Source organism: Fringilla coelebs (assembly GCF_963513975.1).
Source record: "Fringilla coelebs genome assembly, chromosome: 9".
Taxonomy (NCBI): domain Eukaryota; kingdom Metazoa; phylum Chordata; class Aves; order Passeriformes; family Fringillidae; genus Fringilla; species Fringilla coelebs.
This window is the reverse complement of record NC_140067.1, coordinates 29332334-29355493: the sequence shown is the minus strand read 5'-3', so window position 1 is coordinate 29355493 and position 23160 is coordinate 29332334. Positions and strand designations below refer to the sequence as shown.

The following is a 23160-nucleotide window of genomic DNA, read 5'->3' as shown; positions in this document are numbered from 1 at the left end:
TCCGGCCCAGCCCGCCGGCGGGCGGCACTGCGGCCACATGGGCCCGCACCGCGCCGCCGCCCTCCGCCCGCCCGCCCGCCCGCGGACAAAGGCGCCGGGCCCCGCGCTGCCCCCGCACCCCGCGCTGCCCCCGCCGGCTCCCTTCGTCTCTCCGGCAACTCCGCTTCATCCCACACCACGGTGGCCCCCGGCAGAAGCTCCATTGTTTGTCCCCCACGCTGGCCAAGCAGGCCAAGGGCATCCTGGCTTGGATCAGCAATAGTGTGGCCAGCGGGAGCAGGGCAGTGACCGTCCCCGTGTGCTGGGCACTGGTGAGGTCGCACCTCGAAAATTGGATTCAGTTTTGGGCCCCTCACGACTAGAAAGACATTGAGGGGCTGGAGCTTGTGCAGAGAAGGGAACAGAGCTGGGAAAGGGTCTGGAGCACAAGGCGGGGGAGGCGGCCCAGCCTGGAGAAAAGGAGGCCCAGCAGGAGTTTTATTACTCTACACCTGAGAGGAGGTTGTGGCCAGGTGAGGGTCAGCCTTTTTCCCCCCAGACAGGGCAAGAGGAAATACCCTAAACCTTTTCCTAGGCTTGGGTAGGTAGGTTCGATATTAGGAAAAACTTCTTCATCAGAAGGATGGTCAGGCATTGGAACAGAGTACCCAGAGAAATGGTGGAATAATCACCATTCCTGGAAATGTTCAAGAACCACGCAGATGTGGCACTTGGGGACACTGTTTCATGGTGAACAGTGCTGGGTCAGTGGTTGGACTTGGTGATCTTGGAGGTCTTTCCCAACTGTAATGACCCTGTGATTCTCCCAGCCCACCCGGGCCCTGGTCCTGCAAAGCACTCATAAATTATTGTTATTAACGACCCAAATCCAGGAATAAAAGTTATGCTTATGTCTTTGGCAAATGGGACCTGTCTGGGAAGAGCCGTGAGCGCTCTGGAGTCCAGGATTCAAAGTCAAAATGACCTCAACAAAATGGAAAAAGGATTGGCAATACGTAGGGTGCAAGTCCACGCAGACAAATGTGATGTGATCCATGACAATGTGAGATAGGAGCCTGCTGGCTAAGCAGGCCTTTTACAGATAAAGATCTGGTGTAGAGTGGATCAAAGAATCAATTGGTGATGCCTCTGTGAAGAAGGCAAACATCCCGTTGGGGCATATAAACATCCAGAGGTGTGTGCTTTGAGAAAGGTGAGGCTTGGTGGAGAGACTCCAGTGGGGACTCAGGAACAGCCCAGGGTCTGGCTTTGTAGGACTGCAGGACCCATCTGTATTTAGTCTGGGGAAGGTCTCTGCTGGGCTGTAAGTCTGTGTGGACACGATAACCATTTCCAAATACATAAAAGGCTGCCACAAACAGAAAGGGAATACGTTTCTTTTACTCTTAGGGGCTAAAACAAAATGTTGCCAGCTGAACACTGTTACAAGGATAATTCAGGGACATTTTCTAGGGTTGAAAACGGTTAAATCATAGAAAAGGTTGTTTAAGAAGAGTAAGGACTTTTTAATCTGAGGATTAAAAAAGAAAAAAAAATTTAAAACCCAGTAGACATGCTCCTGTATGGAAAGTGTTCAATAGTGCTGATCCTGTTTTGGAGCAGGAGCCAGCCCAAGCAATGCCCCAAGGTTCCTCCCAGCCCTGTTCAGAGAGGATCAGCACTCTCACTTAGGTTTCTAACTTCCAACTTCAACACAGCGAAGCAGGTGTGGAGATGTTTGCCAGACTGGTGCCATGTGCCCATCACACAGGATGTGAGAGGATCTCCTCGGCAGCCCTGACGCCCCTGCCCACTGCTCCCAATTCCTCTCCAGCAGTGCCAGGGGAGAATGGCACTGCATGCAGCCCCTGCCAGGGAAGGAAGTGCTATATATGGATGAGAACTTCCTGCAGGGATGAGTTCCCGTGGATTCCCATGGCCCCGTGCCAGTTTCCAAGCACTGGCCATGGGCAGAGCTCCTGCACACCCCACTGGGGCCCAGGAGCTATTCACAGCTCTTCTTTCTAACTCCAATGCTGCCACAGCTCTATGTGGATGGCAAAACCCCCTCAGGAGAGAGAGAACTCCAGGTTCTTGGGTTCTCCTCCTGCCTGCCATCACTGCTGTCCTCCCTGGGGACAGTCCAGACCCTCTGCTGTGCTGTTCCAGACTGTGCTGCCCATCTCCAGCTTCTCTGGAGGATGCCCATCATGGCATTTCACCTCCAGGGCCCCTTGTGGCTGGACATGTGGCAGGAGCTGACACACCTGCAGGGGAAGGAGAGGGGGTTGAGCTAAGGATACCCAAGGCTTATTTATACAGAACAGAAGGAGAACTTGCAAAGGTCAGGTTTCAAAACCAGGCCAGGGCTGTGACCTAGAAGTGAACCAGATGCAAGTCCCAGTTGGTTACAGATGGCACCTTTCCTCAAAACTGAGAATTTTACACACCCTTTTACTGGCTGCTGGTCACTAGCACACTGTGCAGAGTAACTGAGCCTTTTGTTCAGTTTAAGCTTGGAGACTTCAGTATGTGAAACCTACTGGGATTATGTGTCTCTCTAATCTGGTTTCAAGGTTGCCTCCATAAATATTACCACTTCTATATCTAGAATGTTTGTGGACTACACCAGCCCCTGACTCATGAAACCAGAGCGATGTATTATGCAAATGCCTTCCTTTTTCTCCTATCCCAGGCTGGTAGATCAAACCAGACTGCACCCAACTCTCATCTGTCCTTTACACGTTGATCAAAGCACAAGAATTTTCCTGTTTTGAAAAGGAAATGCCATTGAGGGTAATGTGCTGTGTGTTGTCTGTAAAAAGGATCTGTGATAAGGATCCCCGTGTGATTCAAAGTGACAGGATGAAATTACAAAGAGCCTGTTGTCACCTCTACCTCCAGTTCAAAGCATGGACCCTGCAGAGGAAAGAGGTTCATGGTTCACTGACCATCTCCTCCTGGACTGCATCTGCCATTCAGTATCAATAAGTGATACCATGTGAATAATTTCCCACAGCAGCATCTGAGAAACTATTTCAAAATACTGCTTTGAGAGATGCTGATACATCTCCCAGCCAGGAAAGTCAGGGAGCTCTAAAGAGAGGGACAGAGGGCGTTCAGCACAGGGAACTGCATGAGGTGGCACAAAATAATAGAGAATCACAGAATGCACTGGGTTGGAAGGGGCCTTACAGCTCATCTGTAAGGACAGCTTCCACTAGCCCAGATTGCTCCAAGCCCTGTCCAGCCTGGCCTTGGCATTTCCAGGGATGGGGCAGCCTCAGCTTCTCTGGGCAACCCGTGCCAGGGCCTGCCCACCCTCACAGGGAAGAATTTTTTTCTGTATATGACAAATCTTTCTCCATTACCAGCTGTCAGCATCTTCCTGCTGCTCACCCCAAACGGAAACATCCACCCTCAGTTCCATCCCTGATGGCTCTGAGTCCCGTTTTGCCGACATCCAGGTCTCAGTTTTGCCCTGCTGTCGCGGGAAGTTCCCTGGACACGGTGCTGGGACTTTTCCCACCTCCCAGTGATGTCTGACACAGCCACCTGCACACACGTGGCTCTCTGCTTTCCATGTCTGCCTGTCCCCAGGCTCTGTGAGGTTGTTTGCTGTCTGACCTCGCACCTCACTCGCTGTCTTCTCCGAGCTACAGCTCCTCACCCTCTTTCTGAGTGGTATGTTGAATTTAAGGGCGGTAGGTTTTTTTCCTCTCCCTGTTTTTCACTCAGCTCTGCCCCTCTGATCCCACAGAGCACTTCTGTCACCAGCAGCAAACTCCTCTGTTACGTAAGGACAGGCACAAACCTGCCCTTCCCTGCCTGCCCTGTTTCCTTTTCTGTATTTCTGCTTTCTAGGTCTCCTCACCCCATCACGACCCACAGGTTTGGTCTAGTTCTGCTGCTCCAGCTGTAATTGCCGGAGCCTCAATAAAAGTCAATTTGTCTGCCAAATCCTTGCTGTTATTGCGCTGGCCTCATTAATGCACTTCATAGTCCCGTCCCTTCCATGAATAATTTACACACAGGAGCAATGGGAGATTTGATTCCCTGTGAATCACAGGATGCTGCGCTCCACTGCTGGCTGGACAAGGTGTGTGTGGGACAGCAACAGCCCCTGGTAAAGGGCAGGCAGCAATATTCCTGAATATTTGATCCCAGAAAGCGCCTCCTGGGGAGATGCACTAACAGGCTGGTCACAGAATCACAGAATCCTACAATGGTTTGGGTTGAAAGCGTGAAAAATGCGTATTTTATCACTGGCTTCTCGCAAATATTAAAATGAATATTGTATGTGTTATGTTAGAAAGTTATGCTGGATTCATTTTCTTAAGTAGTGTGTTACAGTTTTAGGTTATAACATCATGTTAAAATAGAAACTATGCTATGCTTTTTTTAAAGAGAGGACTCTCACTGAGATAGCAGCCACAGGACACCTCAGTCTTTCAGAGAAAGAGAATTTATTGCTCCATTATCAGAAGAAATGAACTTCTTCCCACCTCGCTCAGCCCTGACCACACCATTAGGATTCAGAGGAAGAAGCTGACACTGCCCAGACAGAATCCTGTGTGTGAATGGAATTGATGCATCATGGATGAGGTGTATGAATATGCAACAGGCTGTTGCTTTTAAGGGTTAATCCTCTGTTAACGTGGGTCCTTTTTTGGGCTTGTGTTGCCCAGAAAGAGGTACCTGGACCTTTGTTTTTATTGTCTCATATTGTCCTAATCCAAATTGTCCAAATTTTCATTACACAAATTATATTGCTATTTTTATAACCACTTTATTACTATTAAACTTTTAAAATTTTAAAAACCAATTGATTGGCGCTTTCCACAGCGGCGGAGTTCTTTTCCCACCGAACCGATTCTGTGAGCCTGAATGGGGGCCCGGTGTGCGGGTCTGGGCCGGGCCGCGGCAGGAGCCGGCTCCGGAGCCCGCCATGACACCGACCCTCCCTCAGCCCCGCTGGGGGCGGGGCCCCCGCCGCCACCGACAGATTGACAGCCGCCTCGCCCAATCAGAGCAGCGCCCGCCGCGCATTCCCCGCCCCTCGCCCTTTCCCGCGGCTTCTCGCGCAGCCGGCGGCGCCAGCCGGAAGTGCAGGTGGTCGCTTCCGGGCGTTGCTAGGCAACGGGGGTAGGCAGCTTCCGGGTGGCGGGTGCACTTCCGGGTGCCCCGCGGTGTTACCGGGTCGGGGGCGGCGGCAGCACCATGAGCACCATGTTCGCTGACACCCTCCTCATCGTGTTCATCTCCGTCTGCACCGCGCTGCTGGCCGAGGGTGAGCCGGGCGGGGCGCGGCCGGCAGCTCCCGGCTGCGGGGGAAGGGGAGGGAGGCTGTGGAACGGGGCTCGGGGTGGGCTGAGGCTCCTGACGGAGAGGACGGCGGGGAATGGCCCCGGTCAGCGCTGAGCTGCGGTGCGGAGCGCTGGGAGCTGCTCCCTGCAGGAAGGAGGGAGGGAGGGAGGCTGTTGGAGGGTGAAAGGGACGGAGGGGTTTCCCCCATCCATAGCTGTTGTGGGAAGGATGTGAGGGGGTCGCCGCCTGGCCTTGCAGTAATGGTGGTTTCAGCTGCTGGAAAAGGTGTTTTATATGTCCGTGGTTGAAACAGGGGCAGCTTTTTAGGGAAGTGCTGCATAGGTGCCTGTTGGGGTAGCCACGAGTCCCAGGTGCCATTTCTGGTGCTGTGCTGTATCCCTAAATGCCTTTTATAACCCCTGTCCCCAAATCTTCATCCCACACCCGCAAAACAGCTAAAAACCTGCTTCAGTTTGACACCTATAGCTCAATTCATGGTTTATTTTCCAGTTCCATTTTACATGGAAGCTGGAATGGGGGTTTGAGGGGAAGGGATGGTGCAGTTTGCTGGTGCTCTGTGCTCCCTTGGCTGGGTTCTAACAGAACAGGGGTTTTGTAGGCATAAAGTTGAATTGCTGCAGGGGGATTTTCCTTGCCTGGCTCCTGGCTGAGTGTTTGTTTCAGGTATAACCTGGGTGCTGGTCTATCGCACAGACAAATACAAGAGGTTAAAGGCTGAAGTGGAAAAGCAGAGCAAGAAGTGTAAGTACTCACCAGGAGCTTATTTCTGCCCTTAATTCTGGTTTTTCTTTTGCTGGAAAAAGCTCAGCCAAAAATGTTTTGCCTTGTGTAAATTGCCTCTCTTGTCAGTGGAGGACAGGAGGGAGCAAGAGATTGGTCCTGGCATCATTTTTTAATTCACATCAGCAGCCAGTGTCTGAAGTAATTGTCTGAAATACATTCAAAATGTCTGGAGTACATGCTCAAAGATGCAATTTCTGCCTTTCAGGGGCGAAGAGGAGAATTTGAGGTCTGTAGAAAGGAAGAGTTAGGGTTGAATGATGAGTGCCACGAGGAATAACTATTTTATGTAAAGGTTAAAAGTGGTGATTGATGGTGGGGGGTGAGTAAGGACAAAGCCATCATAGAAAGGTCTGAGCAATCAGCTGATGTAAAACCAAATTATCCTAATGTAAACTGGAAGCAAATAGTTGGGAAATGTTAGGAAATAAGTTCATTCCACAGAGAGGAGGTCTGGGAGGGGTTAAACAAAGTATGAGGGGAGAAGGGAAAAGGGAGCTGAGGGTGAGCAGTCAGATCTGCATCAAATATTGAGAGAAATGGTGAACAGGAGCATGGAGTGTTTAAATGGACCTGCCTGTATCAGAAGCAAAGTTTCAGCTCAGAAATTCTGACCTTTTAACCTCAGCTGTGTCCACCCTGCCCAAGTTACAGCAGTGAGAGACAGCACTCGGCAGCTGGAGCCAAAACAGAGCTGGTTTTACCTTACAGACCTCTCATTATGGTGTCAGTGCTCTTCAATGCTGGGAGAACAATATTATCACACATTGCTCTTGGCAGCCCAGCTCATTCCACCTTCCCCCGGGCAGTTTGAAGCACAGTCATGTTTGTGTCACAGCCCCCACATTCTTTTGGGGCTTTTGTCACCCCAGCAGGAGCAGATGTGGGTTACATCCCTGCCTGCCTCGCTTGAATCCCACTGCTCCTGTGTGGGGGATGGAATTGGCCCCAGAAGAGCCACTTAGAGAAGGAGGTGAAACCCAGCTGCAGATTTAGTGTCCTCTTGTGTTTGTGCTGCTCAGTTGCAAAAGCAGTTAGCAGGGCTCAATCCCTAGGGTTTAGTGATTGCTGAAAGAGTTGGATGCTGTTTGCTTTCCTAGCTCTCCTGGTGTCTAGGCTGTCATCTGTGAAGGGAGTGATGAAGGGTTCATGTGTCTCAATTAGTTTCTGAGCTCCTTGTTTGATTCCCCACCCCCAAGAACCACAACATAAAAAGCGAAGCTGAATAAGGAGTCGGTAAAAATTCAGCTTTGCTTTTCCCCTTCCCCTCTTGTGCTGAGGACAGCTGGCTGACCTGAGGGCTTGCAACTTGCCAAGTGGACCACTTGAGCCACACCTTTCAACTGTTATCTAACACATCTGAAACAGGAAAAAACACATTTGAGACCTTTAAGCTCTCCCGTGAGAGCCCTAGCAGATCCTTAGGATTTGCAAAAACAAAGGGGCTGGGGAGTGTGCTTGAGCAGACATTGTTACTCCTTAATTTCATCTCTTCCTGTCCTCTCCTTCCTCGGGAGGGGCTCAGCCGTGCCTGTGGCTGCTGCAGGGATTGCTCTGGGTGAATGTGGGGCTAAGTGGACAAGGCTGAAAGCTGTCCCTGGAATTTCTGATTTGTTCATGTGCATGTTCCCACGGGCAGTCCTGAGGGAATTGGGGCTGGGAGCTCCTGGGGCTTGGCACAGTCTTAACAGCACTGCCTAGAGTTTAGAGCTGGGGCTGTGGGGTGATATGCACCAGGGCAGGAAGGGCTGATGGGGTTTCCCAGCTGGATTTGGCACAGGGAAGGTTATGGAGACAGCATTCTGTGAGCCCTGGGTGCATTGTGGCATCTGGCACCTCTCTCTAGTATCCCCTGGGGACTGAAGCTCCCTGTTTTCCTCCCTGCCCACCAGAGATCCTCTTGTTCCTTGGGAATAGCAATTGTTTCTCGCTCTGTTGCCATGGAGGGATGATGTTGAGGTGACTTGTCTGAGCTGATGTGATTTTCTGAGCAGTTGTGACTGACTCACAGGCATTTCTAAGGCAGCTCTACAGATCCTGGTGTGGCTTGGAAGGTTGGCTGGCTTCATTTCCCCTGGGCTGTGAAACCAGGGCAGTGCTGAGCTGGCACTCCACGAGGGAGGGCAGCCTCAGCGCTCAGGTATCTGTGAGCTGACAGTGAGCCCAGGCTCTTTGTTGGTAAAGTGGATATGGTACATGCACTTTGCATAAATACAGAGAGTTTAAAGTAAAAAAGATTGTTAGACTATGGTCATGCTTCATCATCCTTGCTTTCTGGAGTACTCTTGTTATAGGTCTTGAATGAAGGTGTCTTGTTCTTGGAAAAGCCCTTTTTGCTGTCCCAGAACCTCCTTTGCAGCTGAGCAGCACATTTGCTGTGTTCCCATGTCCCTGTGCTGGCTCTGCTGGCCTGCTTTGCTGCAGTGGTGGTTGGTGGCAGGTGCTCAGTGCGTGTCTGATGTGGGGTTTTAGTACCTTTGACCTTAGGCTTCTGCTTTAAAATATTGGAAATGCTTCAGTGCTAATGAGTTGAAGAATGGAGAGGCTGTGGCTGCCTGCTTGGGCAGCATTTCCCCTGAGAATGCCTGCCTGTGAAGAAGGGATGTAGGAGAACACAGACTTTCCTGTATTCTGCTTCCCACTGCAGATAATCAGGAGCAGAGCTTGCCACAAAGCTCTTTTCATTCCACTTGCTGAATCAAAAGTACTGTCTGATACTAATGACAAATCAGCAAGGGTAGCTTGAGCCAAAATTGTCCCCAGACTGCTCAGTCCACAGCGCCATGGGCTCTTGACAGAGTTCAAAATTAACCCTTTAAATATGTTTGTATCTTATCCAGGGTTTTGATTTTTTTTTTTAATTATAGTTTTAAAGTGTTTGGTGTAGGTAGTTGATAACTTACTGATTCTGAACATGTTCTTAGCCCTACTTAGCTGCTTTTTGTGCCTCTGCTCTGCAGAGGGCTAAAATGTTCTGTTTGGTGTGTGGAAAAGGTGTGGTGATATCACTGTGCAGAAATGATGGAGTATCTTTTCATTTTGCAGTGGAAAAGAAGAAGGAAACCATAACTGAATCAGCAGGCCGACAGCAGAAGAAGAAGATAGGTAAGACTGGCACCTCAGGAATGGTGGAGAATTGAGAAACTGATAGAAGTGATTATCCTTTCTTTCCTTTCAAGGCTATTTCTTCCTTTGCCTTGCTCTTCCAAGGCAGGAGACACCCAGCCTCCTGATGGTTTTGCTCAGATGGGTGGATCACTGGGAGGAGCAGCACCTCTTGCTGAGCTCCCTGACTTTTTCTCCCATTTTAGCCTTGGTATCTATGGCTGTTACTAACTTCAGCTGTCAAAGCTCTTTGCTGCAGTGCATGGCACCTTTCTGTAGCTGTAGGACTCAAATTGTGATTTTTTTTTTCCCCCTTAATTTGAACACTTCAGAGCTGAAGATGTTCACGTTCACTGTAAGCATGCTTAGATTAACTTCAATCTTGATAAATCAGTTTTACTCAATTTTAGGCAGTGATTTATTTTTCTATTCTTTTTCATTGTCAGTAAGCTGAATTCTTTCTGGCTTAGGATAACTCTTTAAGTACTGAACTAAGCAAGAACAGGGTAAAGAGATGTTTAAAGGTTTTAGGAGGATCTGCCATCCGCAGGACTCGCAACGTGCAGCAAAGCTCAGTTAAGTTATTACAGAGATCGTGGCAGGAACACTTTTGAGAGCTCCTGGGAGTTGGTTTCCTCATTCCTCTGTAACACCAGGTAGCTGGATTAGTCATTTGATCTGTACAAAGCTTGGGAATTATAAACACATCTTCAAACAGCTCTTCCTAGGTAGAAAACCTGTTGTCGTTAGATTCCTGAAGGGACAGGAGCCAAAATGCTTCCTCTTGTGCATTTCAGTTCTTAATCTTGACTAATCCCTGCGTGGGATGAACACTGCTTGGTGGATAAGGCAACTTTGAAAGTGACCATATGCAGCAACTGCAGATAACATTAAATAAAGAAAGTGTGACAATGACTTTTTTGCAGGGCACCATCCAAGCCTAGTGTTCCTAGCAGACAATATTTGACTTGTGCTTTGACTAAACCAATAAACAGTAGACTCTGAGGACTTCAGATGCTCCACCAGTTTTATACACTGAAATAATCTTGTTTTGCAGATGGAAAACAAAGCACAAAGGGACAAAGATCAGAACTTAGGAAACGACCACTGATTTTGTTTGCTGTGATGCTTGCTGGCCAAGCCTAAGATTCTGACACTGATTTCTTTTTTCTTTTTTTTTTAACAAGTGCTTCATAACTTCAGTATTTCATTTGTGTTCAGGCAAAGATGAATCCTTTGTGTTCCTGAAAAATCAGACCCTAAATGTCACACTGGACTTCCAGAAAATGACTCACAGCTGTTAAGCTGAAATCTCTGATCTCAGTAGCTAACTGGATGTCAAATCATTCTGCAAGATGGGGCATTGTTGTCACAGCAAATCTACTTGTGCTGGAGTTCTTCCAATTTCTACCATTTTAGTTAACAAAAAGTAAATATTGAGCTGAGGCTTTATGGATAAGTAGCAGCTGTGGTACAGACCTGCCTCAGTTGCCATCTGTTCTGCACACAGAATAAGACAGGAGGTGTGTGGATGATACTACTTGGTTTCATAAGGGATGAATCATGCCTGTGCACAAGGAGACAGGGGGAAAGTAGCTTGGGAAGGCTTAATTTGGTGTTTCCTGCTTAAAAACCTTTATTTTTTACTGTAAAATGAACAGATTGTCACATTGTGTCTAAATCACCTTGGGCACTGCTGGAACAGGACCCCTTTAGCGCTGGTGTAGCCTTCTGTCATTTCAGTTTAAAGGGATGATTTGTTAGCTTAAACCTTGCTACTGTTTTCTGTGTCCATGTGCTTCTGGAAGAAAAGACAGTGACATTCCCAGGAGTGCACACGAGTGCTGGATGGACAGCAAAACTAAAACAAAATGAAAACCCCCAGTCCTGGCAAATCTCTATCCCTGTAACCTCATGGTTTGTGTTCCAATGAGCAGAGTAAGATGATTTTGGACTCCAGGGAGCTGCTTGTTAACCCAGTCCTCTTTCTCTGTGCCTTTACCCAACTGTAAACTACCCAGCAAAGTGCTTAACAGGCTGTTGATGTGTGATTTGGGGAGGAATAGACCATTGATATAAGTTGGTAGATCACCCACAACGTGTTCATTTTGAATCTGTAGAAATAGGTGAGAGACAGGTCAGGTATGTGGGGCAGTCAGAGCTGTGTTCTTTCCTCCCTGTAACCTTTAGCCCACCTAAATAGATGGTTAATTATGCAGCAGAAGGGAAAAAACAAGTATTTGTGCCAAATGTGATTCCTGAAGAGCTGGACTGTGGTTGCTGAAATGTCCCAGGACACAACTTTCTACCTTGCTCAGGAAACAGGTGTCTGAAAGGTTCCTGCCAGAGGGGATGGTTTGTAGTTAGGAGCAAGTGGAAATAGCAAAGAGGCTTCTAAGGAGTTGGGTAGGGGTGTTGCTGTTGCTTTTCATAACACTGGCTGTGAGTCCCTGTGCTTGGCAGGGGCTTGGGAGAGAATTTTGGAGTTTCTCAGCTGTGGGCCTCTAGTACTGAAACTTCAGTGGGGATCCTTCAAAATTCCCATGCTGGATAGGCCTTGGCAGTCCTTCTGCATCCTCCCCTTTTCATTCATGCTGTTCTTTGGATATTCCTTCATTGTCCACATCCTTACTTCAGCTGGCTGTTGCTTCCCAGCCCTGGCTGCCCCTCTGGATCTATCCAAGGCATGATGGGGACGTGGGACAGGAAAGGTGACAGATACTGGATAATGCTGAAGGCCAGAGCAGCCCTCCAGTGAGGGACATGGAAAATGCCCTCTTGAAAATCTGAGTGTTTTTGAAGTCTGTGGTGATTTAAGGACAGACTAAATTTTCATAATATTTCCTGCAAAGCACAGTAATACACTCATTACTGAATTTCATGTAGGAAACCTCTTTCCTCTTTGGACAATCTCCTAGGTGTGAGAAGAGGAGAAGAGTTCAAAATTCATGACTAAGACCAGCAGGATTTTGGCATTGCTGAGGTGCAGCTCTCAGCTCTGTGCATGGTTTTCCCTTTGGAGACCTCCAGAAGGAAATCCTTACTTATTCAACATATTTATGATGGCGTGCAGCAAATTGATCACTGCTCCCTTTGGGAACTGTGCTAGAGGGGCACTACTTTTGTTTCCTGGCAGCAGTGCTCACGCTCCTGTGTGAGTTGGTTGAGTTAGCAAATCTGACATTGGGTGCATTTCTTTCAAAAGTGCTGAATGTGTGATTCCAGCCGCCTCCTCTCTTTGTGCCTGACTTGCTGCATGTTGCTGTGGTGGAGAAGCTGTTGGCCATGTGCAGTTTTTCACTTTCTACTGTCTGGCAAAGAGAGTTGGAGTTGATTTTGGAAGTGTTTTTTGTTTGGAGAGCCAAAGAGGTTAAGTTTTCCTGGAAATGAAAACACTCTGGTTTCTAGGTTGACATAACTGATTATAACTGTTGGTTTTGTCTTTCCAGAGAGACAAGAAGAGAAACTGAAGAACAACAACAGGGACTTGTCAATGGTATGAAAATTTAAAGCCAGTTCCCAACTGCTGAAGATTTCAGTCAGTTTCCCAACAGAAAGACTTTGTTCAATTGGCAGACAAAGCTGCTTTTCCTCTGGAAAGGTCCTTCTGGATTTTCTCTAATAACTAGAGATATTAGTTTGAGCCACAGAGTTTCTGCCTCATCTCATGCCAAACCTTTGCTATTTTCATCTTTATCAGTTTCCATGATGTTTTTCAATGTAGAATTAATTTTTGTGGCTTCCTATAACATTGGTCACTGTAATGATCCCCTGCTGGGAGTCCCCTGGGAATCCCCCTGGTGGGTTTTACAGGCTTAAGGAAAAAATAAAACCAGCCTGTGCAAGGTGACAGGAAAATTCTTGAGCACATTTTGGTTTTGTCTCCCTGCAGCAGCACTTCCCATCAGCGGCTGCCTTTGTACCCAGTCTCCTGGGGACTTTTCCAGTCATTTTCACAACCCCTCTGTGTCCTGGGCCATCCTTTTTCCCTGTTGATTTCAGTGATCTGTACAAAGCCTGCTTTTAAGGGTGTGAGATCATAATAACCTCAGTGTGGGCCTGTTGTTTTAAATCTCTCTGACCTATCTGCTTGCAGGTTCGGATGAAATCCATGTTTGCCATCGGCTTCTGCTTCACTGCCTTGATGGGAATGTTCAACTCCATGTAAGTATCAGCTTCCTGCATTGTTTTCTGAAATTTTTATGGTGAACATATTTTCCACCTTCCCTTCATCATTCAAAGTGTTAAGAATGACATTATCCAGCTAAGAACCACAAATAAATAAATAAATGAATGGATCCATATTTCATCTGAAGATGTGGTGGTTTGGTCCTCACATACACATTCTGCTCAAGAGGGAACACTGAGTACTGAGCACAACTAAACTGAACAAATTGCATTCAGTCTAGACACAGCTTTAATATCTTTTCTGCATGGGAACATCCTGATTAGGGCAAGTTTGGTGCATGTCAGGAAAACATCTTCAGTCTTCAGCTGCTTTGGCTTTGCTGTAATGGTGTGTCCAAAGAGTGCTCTTGCAAACAAAACTGGGTCAGCTCCCTTGCCCTCAGAAATGAGCTGTAATTGCAGAGTTTGTTGTTGCCCTACTTGAGAAAATCAGAGTCCAGATATAAACAGGTCCAGGCATGGGCTCCAAGCATCACTTGTTTTAAAAGGGACCTGGGATGGGTGTAGTTTAAAAAAACAAACAGACAAGAAACCCCAAACTGGTTTGTATGGTTCTAGACAGCTTTGTTTCAAATATGCAAATCTGAAAGGCTGTGCTTGGCTTTTAAAACTCGATTTACTTGTAATATGAACTGTTGGCTGTTAAATCTGAAGGTGACATGAATATTGTTAGGATAACCTTTAGGAGGCTGCTTGATATCTGGGCAGTATCCTTGCCCTGCAAACAGGAATTTACATTCCTGGGCACCAAAGCCTTTGGCTTCTGTGTTGGCAGTCCCCAGGATACAGTCAATTGTTATTTTACTGGACATCTGTGGGTGGATAAATTGCAAACATGGGGTAACATAATAACAGAAGTGCCACTGTGTGGATCCTTTATTTATTCAGCTTAGTCAGATTTCAGCATTCTGAGCAGAGCAAAGCAGCCCAGCACTGGAGGATTTTAAAATTTGGGTACAGTCTTGAGTCAGTGATGTCTCATTTCACTGCAGGGCTGGAGGTGCATCATGAGCAATGAGGAGTCTGAGGGGGCATTTGAAGGGTTGCACTTGAGACCTCCAAGTGCTTGCCTTGCTCTTTGGGTACAATACAAACACCAATACCTGCCCCTAAAGCAGACTGAAAAACAAACTAAAAGTGCTTTACCCCACTGTGCCCACTTTCCTAGAGGGGGAAGAGGCAGTTGCTCTGAGTATTCTGTGACTAACAAGTACTACAGAACTGTAAGTTTGATAAGAACTTTAGGAAGGGGTTGCTTTGGGTTAAATTATGTATGGTTCTTCCTTCCATAGATATTAAATTAAAAAAAAAAGAATGAAGAAACCAATAAACTTCTACCAAGTTTTCTTTCTTGTTCCTCTTTTGAGGATTCCTGCCCACAGGGACCGTGCTGCTGAGCAGAGAATTGATGTCAGCCTTGGGGCATGTCTTTTATTTAGCTGCCTCTTTCTTTAGAGGCAATCTGAGCAGCAGGAGTATCCATGGAGGCACTTGTGGGTGTGGGAGGAAAAGGAGGAAAAGGGTGGCTGACACCTGCAATGGCTGTGGCCACGTTTGCTGCTTTTCCTGTTCTTGAATGAGTTCATGGCTGTTGGGGAAAAAGGAGCAGGAATTGTGTGGAAGCAGCACCCTTTGGACAGGTACTTTGCAGATGCTGTTACTCTGTCTGAGCACCTCACCATTTCCAAGTGCCCCCTTGGCCAAACTGGAAATCACTGGGATGGTTTCCCTGTCATTCCTGGAGTGTCAGCAGTGCTGGGGCAGCAGGTTGGACCGTGCTGGGAGGATGTGGAAGTGTCAGCAAGGCTGGTTTAAACCCAAAGAGCAGAATGCTGTGCCCAGGACAAACAGCTGAGGGACTGTTGTGGCTTAAAAGGTTCATTCTGGCAGTGAGATCTGCAGCAGCAGTAGCCTCCAAGCCACCAGGGATTTCACCTGGGGCAGAAATTACCTTCTGTGTGTCTCAATTTTCTCTTGCCAGGAACTTTTTAATGCAATCACTCCCCTGCCTTACTCTAAGAGTTATGCATTCTGGTACCTCTTAATAACTGTGAAAACCTGCTGGAATTAAAAGCAGGTACCTGAGGGTGCTACTGCTGAAGTACTTGTCATTCTCACAGCAGGAATAACGCAGAATTTTAAGCCACTGGGGGATGTTCCAGGGAGATAAACATCCGTTCTGAGCTCTTTTGCCAAACTGCCTGTGAGATGTAAACAAAGTTGGCGTGTGTTTGAGCCGTGGCTGTGTGAATGCATCTCCACAGGAAAGAAAGCTCATTTAGGATCTCTTGAAACAAGAAACACCTGTTCGAAAATCAGCACATGCAGAGAAAATAACATCCAAATATGCACATGCTGATGAGGCATCATACACATCTACATCAAAAGATTGGGTTGACTGGTCTGGCTTGGGAGAAATCTTTGCTAACTGGCCAAAATTCACACTCTGCCTGATGCCCTGGAATGTGGGCCTGGAGGGATTCCAGGAGCAGGACATGCTCTGGGAATATGCAGTATCATCCTGCCCCTGCACTGCCTTCATCTCCACAGCTAATGCAGACAAACTGGGGCTATCAAGTGTTCCTTGATGGCTCTCCTGTGCATCCTGAGGAGCCCAGCTGCTCCAGGGAAGGAAAAGGTGTCTTTGATTTATGCTCTGGTTTAAAAACATGCTGTTTTGCTTGAAGCAAAGGGTCTGTCTTGTTGCAGTAACTGCAGTACAGCAGGGTGACAGTCATTCATCTTTTATTGAAGTGCTGACTGTGTTCTGGGAAGTGATCTGCTAAATCTGACTTGGAAATAAAACCACAAAACTGCAAAACACCAAGATTTCATGAAGCAGCAGCTTGTCCAGTTGATCACTTAAATCACTAGGAAACACTTAGATTATGGTAAAATTGTTCCAGAGGGAATCCTACCCTGTGGAGGGCTTGGAGAGAGAGATGTCTTTATCCTCCTTGGTGCAGTGTGTGAAGGGGGGCTGGGAGAAGGCCTTTTAGCCTTCCATGTTGCCTTGCCTGCTCTGGTGGCCTGTTGAAGATGCTCACTTGTTCTTTCCATATCCAAAGGCTCTTCTGCTGTCTCCAGTGGTGATCCAGTGCTCTCTTTTCCAGATTTGATGGCCGAGTGGTGGCAAAGCTTCCATTTATCCCCCTCTCGTACATCCAAGGTCTCTCCCACCGCAACCTCCTGGGTGAGGATTACACTGACTGCTCCTTCATCTTCCTCTACATTCTCTGCACCATGTCAATCAGACAGGTGAGTACACTTTCCTTGGATCTGTTTGTGGGTTCTGTGTTTGTCTTCATTCCTGTGCCTCATATTCAAAGCAATTCTAGGTTGGGATCATTAAAATCGCTGTCCTGGATGGGCCTGGAAGACCTGGCTGAAGACTTGCACCAGGGCTCTGGGACAGAGTTGGCAGAAATGGATTCCTGACCTGTGTGATAGCTTTGTGGATTGTCATACCAAGAGATTGTCTCCATGAGAAGCTGATCTAAATCCTGCTCCTTAGTAATTACAACTTTTACAGCAATATGTGCATCTTTACAAACAGCAGCACCTTTAGGGGGAGCTTTCTAGGTGGCTTGCAGCTCTATAAAAGTTTCATCGGTCCATAAAGTTGCTAGAAAAGTGAGGAAAGAGTTAAAGCTGTTCTTTTGGGTTTGTCCTTCCTATTTTTGCTGGCTGCCTGATTTTTTTCAAAGTCTTAAGAACTGTACCTTTGGTGTCAAGTCTCTGCCAGCATTAGGGACGTGGCACAGGGAGGGGGTCTGCTGTGGTAAGCCAGGAGTAGGCTCCACAGAGCTCTCCAGCAAAGCTCCATAGTCCCACCTTTTGGAAGAGGATGAGGATAAGGGACCTGTTCAGGAAGATTCACTGGCAGCTCAAGTGGCAGAATGGCTGGTGAGGACAAGAGGGCCTTCTCAGTGCAACAGGAAGTCTATTTTGTGTTTTCCACTTTCCCCACAGGGTGCTGGGGATAGGTTAATATACTCTAGATGAATGCTGGTGCAACTAGCTGCAAAGTACCTTCCCTTCTGTATTCATATTTCCTTTTTCTTTGATTCACTTCCTGAATTCTTGCTGCTTTTCTCCTTAAACCTCTTGTTGCTTTTCCTCGGGGGTGCCAAGGAAACTTAGACTTAAATCAGATCAGCAAAGGGAGGTGGTGTGTAATGCCAGGAGCTGGGCTGAGCTTGATGGAGCAGCTCCATAGCAGAGTTCCTTTAGTCACAGTGCTTGCTGGTGGATGGAATTCCCCATAGCCCTTTGTACTGGGTGTTTGTGCTGAAATGGATCCCAGTCTGGTCTTGTGCAAAAGCAGATAATGAATTGTAGAATCATTTATGCTGCAAGGAACATCTGGGTGTTCATCTGGGCACCCCTCACTCCAAGCAGGCCCAGCTTCACCAAGGGCCAGGCAGGGCCTTCCTCACTGTCTTTGCTGCAAGACAAACTTTCACTTCCCAGTGGCTAGAGAAGGGTTTGCTGCTTTGAGAGCACTGAGACATACTGAGCTCTTAAGATCACCTTCCAGAATTCTGGAATGCTGTGGTCTGATGCGGTTCCTTCAGGCAATCTTGGCTGGTGCTGCTCTGTGTTTTCCTGTTACATGGAAAGTCCTTTCTTTTCAGTGTTGCAGATTATGATAGGAAACTAAATAGCACCACCAGCAAGACTTTCCTGTACCTTGGGTTGACTGGGGAACTCTCTTGCTAAAAAATCTCTCATTTGTTTAGTTCAAAAATATAATTCCTGTGGTTAATTCTAATGCTGGGTATTTCCTGATGTTTTATATGGTGGAATTGGTGGGCACCATGAACTGAGGGGCAGAAATGCCAGGCAGAAATGCCAGGCTCTTTGCAGTGGGTTGAGCTCTCCATAAAACTTCTGGGAAAAAATTGCCCTTGTGCTTGAGAGTTCCTTATGATGTCCCTGTGGAGGAGGAGAGTGAGTTTATTGCTCTGGAGAAAGGTGTGAGACTGCAATCTTCACAGTGCTGCATTATCTACATGATCCTGGTTAACAATTCCTGCACTTCTCCAGCTGTCAGGCAGCTCAGCTTCTTCCTCCTTGCTGCTCCAGGGAAGGGCAGGGACACCTTAGTTTGCACAAGAGGTCAGAACTGAAGCTGTGATTGCTGCTGGCATCCTCTCTTGGCTTTATTGCCATTTGAAAGAACCTAGGTGATAACAGCATTGGGAAGAGGAGTTCGGAGCTGTGACAGGCTGGGGGAGAGGGCAAGAAAGTAATTAAGGGCTTAAAATGGTGCCAGAGACTTGCACTTCATGCTTTCAGTGACCTTGGAGGTGAGGGCTTTGTGAGTATTTCACTGTGTGCAGAAGGGGAAATCTTGCCAGGTTGGCTTCAAAACAGGTGCTGGCCCAGGGGAGGACAGGTGGTGTGGGAGTTGGTGTCTGGCTTGATGCTGCTGACACAAGAGGAGGAGTGCAGATGTACCAAAAATCAGGGGAAAGGTTGTGAACAAAGCAAGGGGACCACAGTCCCTCAGTTTTTCCTTAAATTCCCTTAAAGCCTGTGAAACCATCAAAGACAGGGAAGAGAGATGTTCCTGTGGAGCTCAGAGGTAGAGCAGGAACTCGGGTGTGTGTGAAAAAACAGCAACCTGGTGGGAAATGCAGGGGAGGCTGCCTGGGCGGTGATTAAAGTGACATTAGTGGGACAGGCAGGAGCAGCATCAGGGACTCTCTTCATGTGGGGGTGAGAAACTCTTCAAACACTGACTGGGAAGCTTTGCTGCCTGTGACCTGGCCAGCATCTCCCAAAATAGTCACCTCGCCGTGAGTAACTTCCTTTGCGCTGTTCCCAGCTCTCCCTGGCACGTAAATCCTGTCCCCCAGTTCCTCCTGCCTTCCTGTTTGGAGAGAGGAGGGCTGCTGGGAGAGGCCTTCCAAGGGTCCTTGAGCTGTTGGGATTTCAGCTGGGAAAGTCTGCTGCTGGGCTGGGTGGGAGCTGCAGTGTCAGGGTTACATCCTCTGTCGCTGCTCCTGGTTCTGAGCTCCCAGCCTTCACCTGTGCTGGTTGGGAAGAGGGATGTGCTGCTGTTCCTGGGCTGTTTGCTGCTCCTCACTTCCTTTTCACACACATCTGAACTGTAGATTAGGCTGCTTCTCACCAAAATGTGTTCCCAGTGGGAAGGGGAGCCAGCAATTACTCCTGCTTCCAGGACTGTATTTTCCCACAGAGCCTGTCTTAGGGCAGGGAGCCACTTGCTGCCTTGTCTGAGGTCCCTTCTGGGTTTGAAGACCACAGCAGGAGCAGCTCCTGTGTTTCCTGCAGTCATTTGAGGGAAGATTAGAAGAGCTCAGATGAGGGATTTGGATCCCTAAATATTACTCTTCCCTCCCTGCTCCTGAGGATGATGATCATGCTTGTGTTGGAAGCAGACTCTGCAGATTTCCTTGTCCAGTGTGGTTCACAGCAGATGGGATAAGGTTTCTGCTGGACCTTGCCCCATCTTTGGTGTTTGCAGGTGTAGATTTCAGGATTGCTGTCCAGCAAAACGTGCTTTGGAGCTGGTGTGTGATGCTTTCTGCCTTCCAGAGGAGGGGGAGACTGCGTGGAAGGGTAATGCTGGACAGTGTCTGTAGTCTGGAATACAGACAGACAGATAGACTGTCATCTCCCTTCCTCTTGAAGCAGTTGGAATAAACTTTAGCACCTCTTTCTCCCTGCTAGAAGGAACGGGGAGGAGGCAGTGCACGCTTCCTTGGTGCCCTGGATCCCTGCTAGATCTCTGCTCCGTGGGTGAGCCGCTGGAAGCTGACAGGACACGGGTCCTGCTGGCTCTGCAGCACCCTCTGGTGTGCTTGCTCTGCCCCTTGGCTGCTCCTTTCTGTCCGTGCCTTGATCCAGGAAACACCGGGAGGAACCAGAGCAAGGAGTTAAGCTCTCATACCTATTCGGTTGCTGAACATCAGCCAGTGGCTGGTTTATGTATGCCATGGAGTAAATGTGATGTAATTCCTCTTCTTGTGTTCCTTGTGTGTGGGTTGAAGCCTTCCTTTTCATAATCTCCAGCTGAAATGAATCCTGATTTTATCTTACTTTAGCTACTGTGGAATTGCAAAACTATCTGCCTTTTCCCCCCATTTTTCCCATTCTTCCCTTTTTCCCATTTTCCCCTCCGTCTTTTTCCTGCCCTTTTTTTTTCCCTCCCCCTTTCCCCCCCCTTTTTTTTCCTTAGTTTATTCTCCTTCCATGATAAAAAAAGTTCAAGAGCTCTGTGCCCTTGCTGTCTGACCTATCCTGACAGTTATTTTGGAGAGCACACTCAGATTTGAAAAGAATCCTTCCTCCTTTTGTTGTCTTGACAGCCAGCACTCAGGTGGTGACACGAGGAGGACACAGTTGTTTTCTTCTGTCCCCTGTGTCTCACTGCAGGAGCAGCATCTTGAGCTGGACTCCTTACAGTGAAGGATGAAACTGAAAGAACTGAGGGCTCTTTGTAGTTGCAGCGTTGTGAAATTTAAAAGAAATTTCACAAAAATCAAGAAAAACATTCACATTTAAATATTTTGCTGTGATTTTTTGCCTTATGCCTGGCTCTGCTAATTAGCTCTTCCCCTGTTTGTTGTTTTCCACTGAAGCACCCTGCTCAGATGAGGTCATCCCAACAGTCAGGTTTTGGGGTTTGCTCCATATGTCCTGTTATCCTGCATGTCTCCAGTGCCCCATTGTTCTGTGTGCAGAACAATTAACAGGCATTCATGTTAATTCTGGGCCTAAGCTCCTGACTTGCACTTGGCACACGCTCTGGTTGCCATGCTGCTGTCCCGAATTCCAGCTGCATTAGGAGACTCCAGCTCCCATGGCCACCACCAGCAGTGCTTTCTGGAATTTGGGAAAACCGAGGGCTGCAGAGTCTGCCCATGAGCACTGCTGGGAGCCTGCACTGCAGTTAAATTGCAGTGGTATTTTATGGAAATAGGGTGTGGAAAGACAGCTGACTGTAGGGTGTGTAGCTGAAAATGGGAAAGAATCCTCATCCAAAATATGGATTTGGTGTTCAGAGGTTTTTGTTGAGTTAGGGAAGAATGGCCCAGCCATTCTTGTCTGGCTCCATGCTGAGCTGTTTGAGCACATAGGAAGAGAGGTTCAATATTGGGTAGCCAGATGGATTATCACTATGTGGGTGAGAACCTGAATCTGTTGAAACAAGTGAGGAGGTTTTACTTGTGCTGCTGGAGAGTGTCCAGGAGAGCCACAGGGATAATTTGGAACATCTCTAAAGAGGAAAGGACTACAGGAGCTGGGCCTGTTTAGTCCACAGAGAAGACTGAGAGGGAATCTTATCATGTGAATATCTCAAAGGTGGGTTTCAAGAGGATGGGGCCAAAACTCTTCAGTGGTGCCCAGCAAGAGGGTGAGGAGTGGTGGCCATGAACTAAACAACAAGAAGTTCCACCTCAGCGTGAGGGAGAAATTCTTTAAAATGAGAGTGGCAGAGCACTGGAAAAGGCTGCCCAGGGAGGTGTAGAGTCTCCTTCTCCAGAGACATTCCAAACCCACCTGGATGTGTTCCTCTGTCACCTGCTCCAGGTGACCCTGCCTTGGCTGGGGGGGGTTGGACTGGATGATCTCCAGAGGTTCCTTTCCAACCCCAGCTATTCTGTGAGCAGAGTTGGGATTTCTTGCTCTTTGTTTTCCTTGCTGTGAAAATTGCCTATTTTATCATTGGCTTTTCACAAATATTAAAATGAATATTTTATATTCATGTGTTATGTTAGAAAGTTATGCTGGATTCATTTTCTTAAGTAATGTGTTAAATACAGTTTTAGGGTATAACATAAGGTAAAAATAGAAACTGTGCTATGTAGGATACTTTTTTTTTTAAAGAAAGGACTCGCAGCAAGATAGCAGCCACAGGACACCTCAGTCTTTCAGAGAAAGAGAATTTATTGCTCCATTATCAGAAGAAATGAATTTCTTCCCACCTTGCTCACCCCTGACCACACCATTGGGATTCAGAAGAAGAAGCTGACACTGCCCAGACAGAATGCTGTGTCTGAATGGCATTTATGCATCATGTTTGAGGTGTATGAATATGCAACAGGCTGTTGCTTTTAAGGGTTAATGCTTTGTTAATGTGGGTCCTTTTTTGGGCTTGTGCTGCCCAGAAAAAGGTACCCGGACTGTCCCTAACTCTTTGTTTTTATTGTCTCATATTGTCCTAATTCAAGTTGTCCAAAATTTTCATTACTCTAATTATATTGCTATTTTCATAACCATTTTATTACTATTAAACTTTTAAAATTTTAAGCCCAAGCGATTGGCGCTTATCACACTCGCCACACTCTGACCTGCCGTGCTCTGTGTTGCCGTTCTTGCAGAACATCCAGAAGATGCTCGGCCTTGCTCCTTCCCGGGCTGCCACCAAGCAGGCAGGAGGCTTCCTTGGCCCCCCACCTCAGGCAGGGAAGTTCTCCTGAAGCTCAGCCCTCCCGGGAAGCCCGGCCAGCGCAGCAGGACTGCCTTGGGGAGGTACCGACAGGGATTCTGCACCAGGCATCACCTGTCCGACCCCGGCTGTGCAGCATTGACACATCGTCCATTCCGAGTATTCCACCAGCAGTTGTTCGTTCATCCAACCAAGAAACTTCTCTCGGAAGATAGCGCGACCTTTGTTTCTGAGTAATAAACGGCACGGGCATGTTAATTTCTGCTAACAACGTCTCTTAATTGGGTGCCGGGGAGCGGGCCCGGCCGCGGGCGGGGCGGGCCCTGCCGCTGAAAAGGCGCTGCGGGGAGGCGGCG

The 23160-nt window shown here is 47.8% G+C and overlaps 1 protein-coding gene across 1 annotated transcript; it reads left to right on the top strand.

The window, feature by feature from the left end:
* The first annotated feature begins 5141 nt into the window (after nucleotides 1-5141).
* Nucleotides 5142-23048, top strand: TMCO1 (transmembrane and coiled-coil domains 1). Its single transcript, XM_084211835.1, has 7 exons — nucleotides 5142-5269; nucleotides 5971-6048; nucleotides 9133-9192; nucleotides 12642-12688; nucleotides 13289-13356; nucleotides 16494-16638; nucleotides 22737-23048. The coding sequence occupies exons 1-7, from the start codon at nucleotides 5200-5202 to the stop codon at nucleotides 22833-22835; spliced, it is 567 nt and encodes a 188-aa protein (XP_084067961.1). The 5' UTR covers nucleotides 5142-5199; the 3' UTR covers nucleotides 22836-23048.
* Nucleotides 23049-23160: the final 112 nt, after the last annotated feature.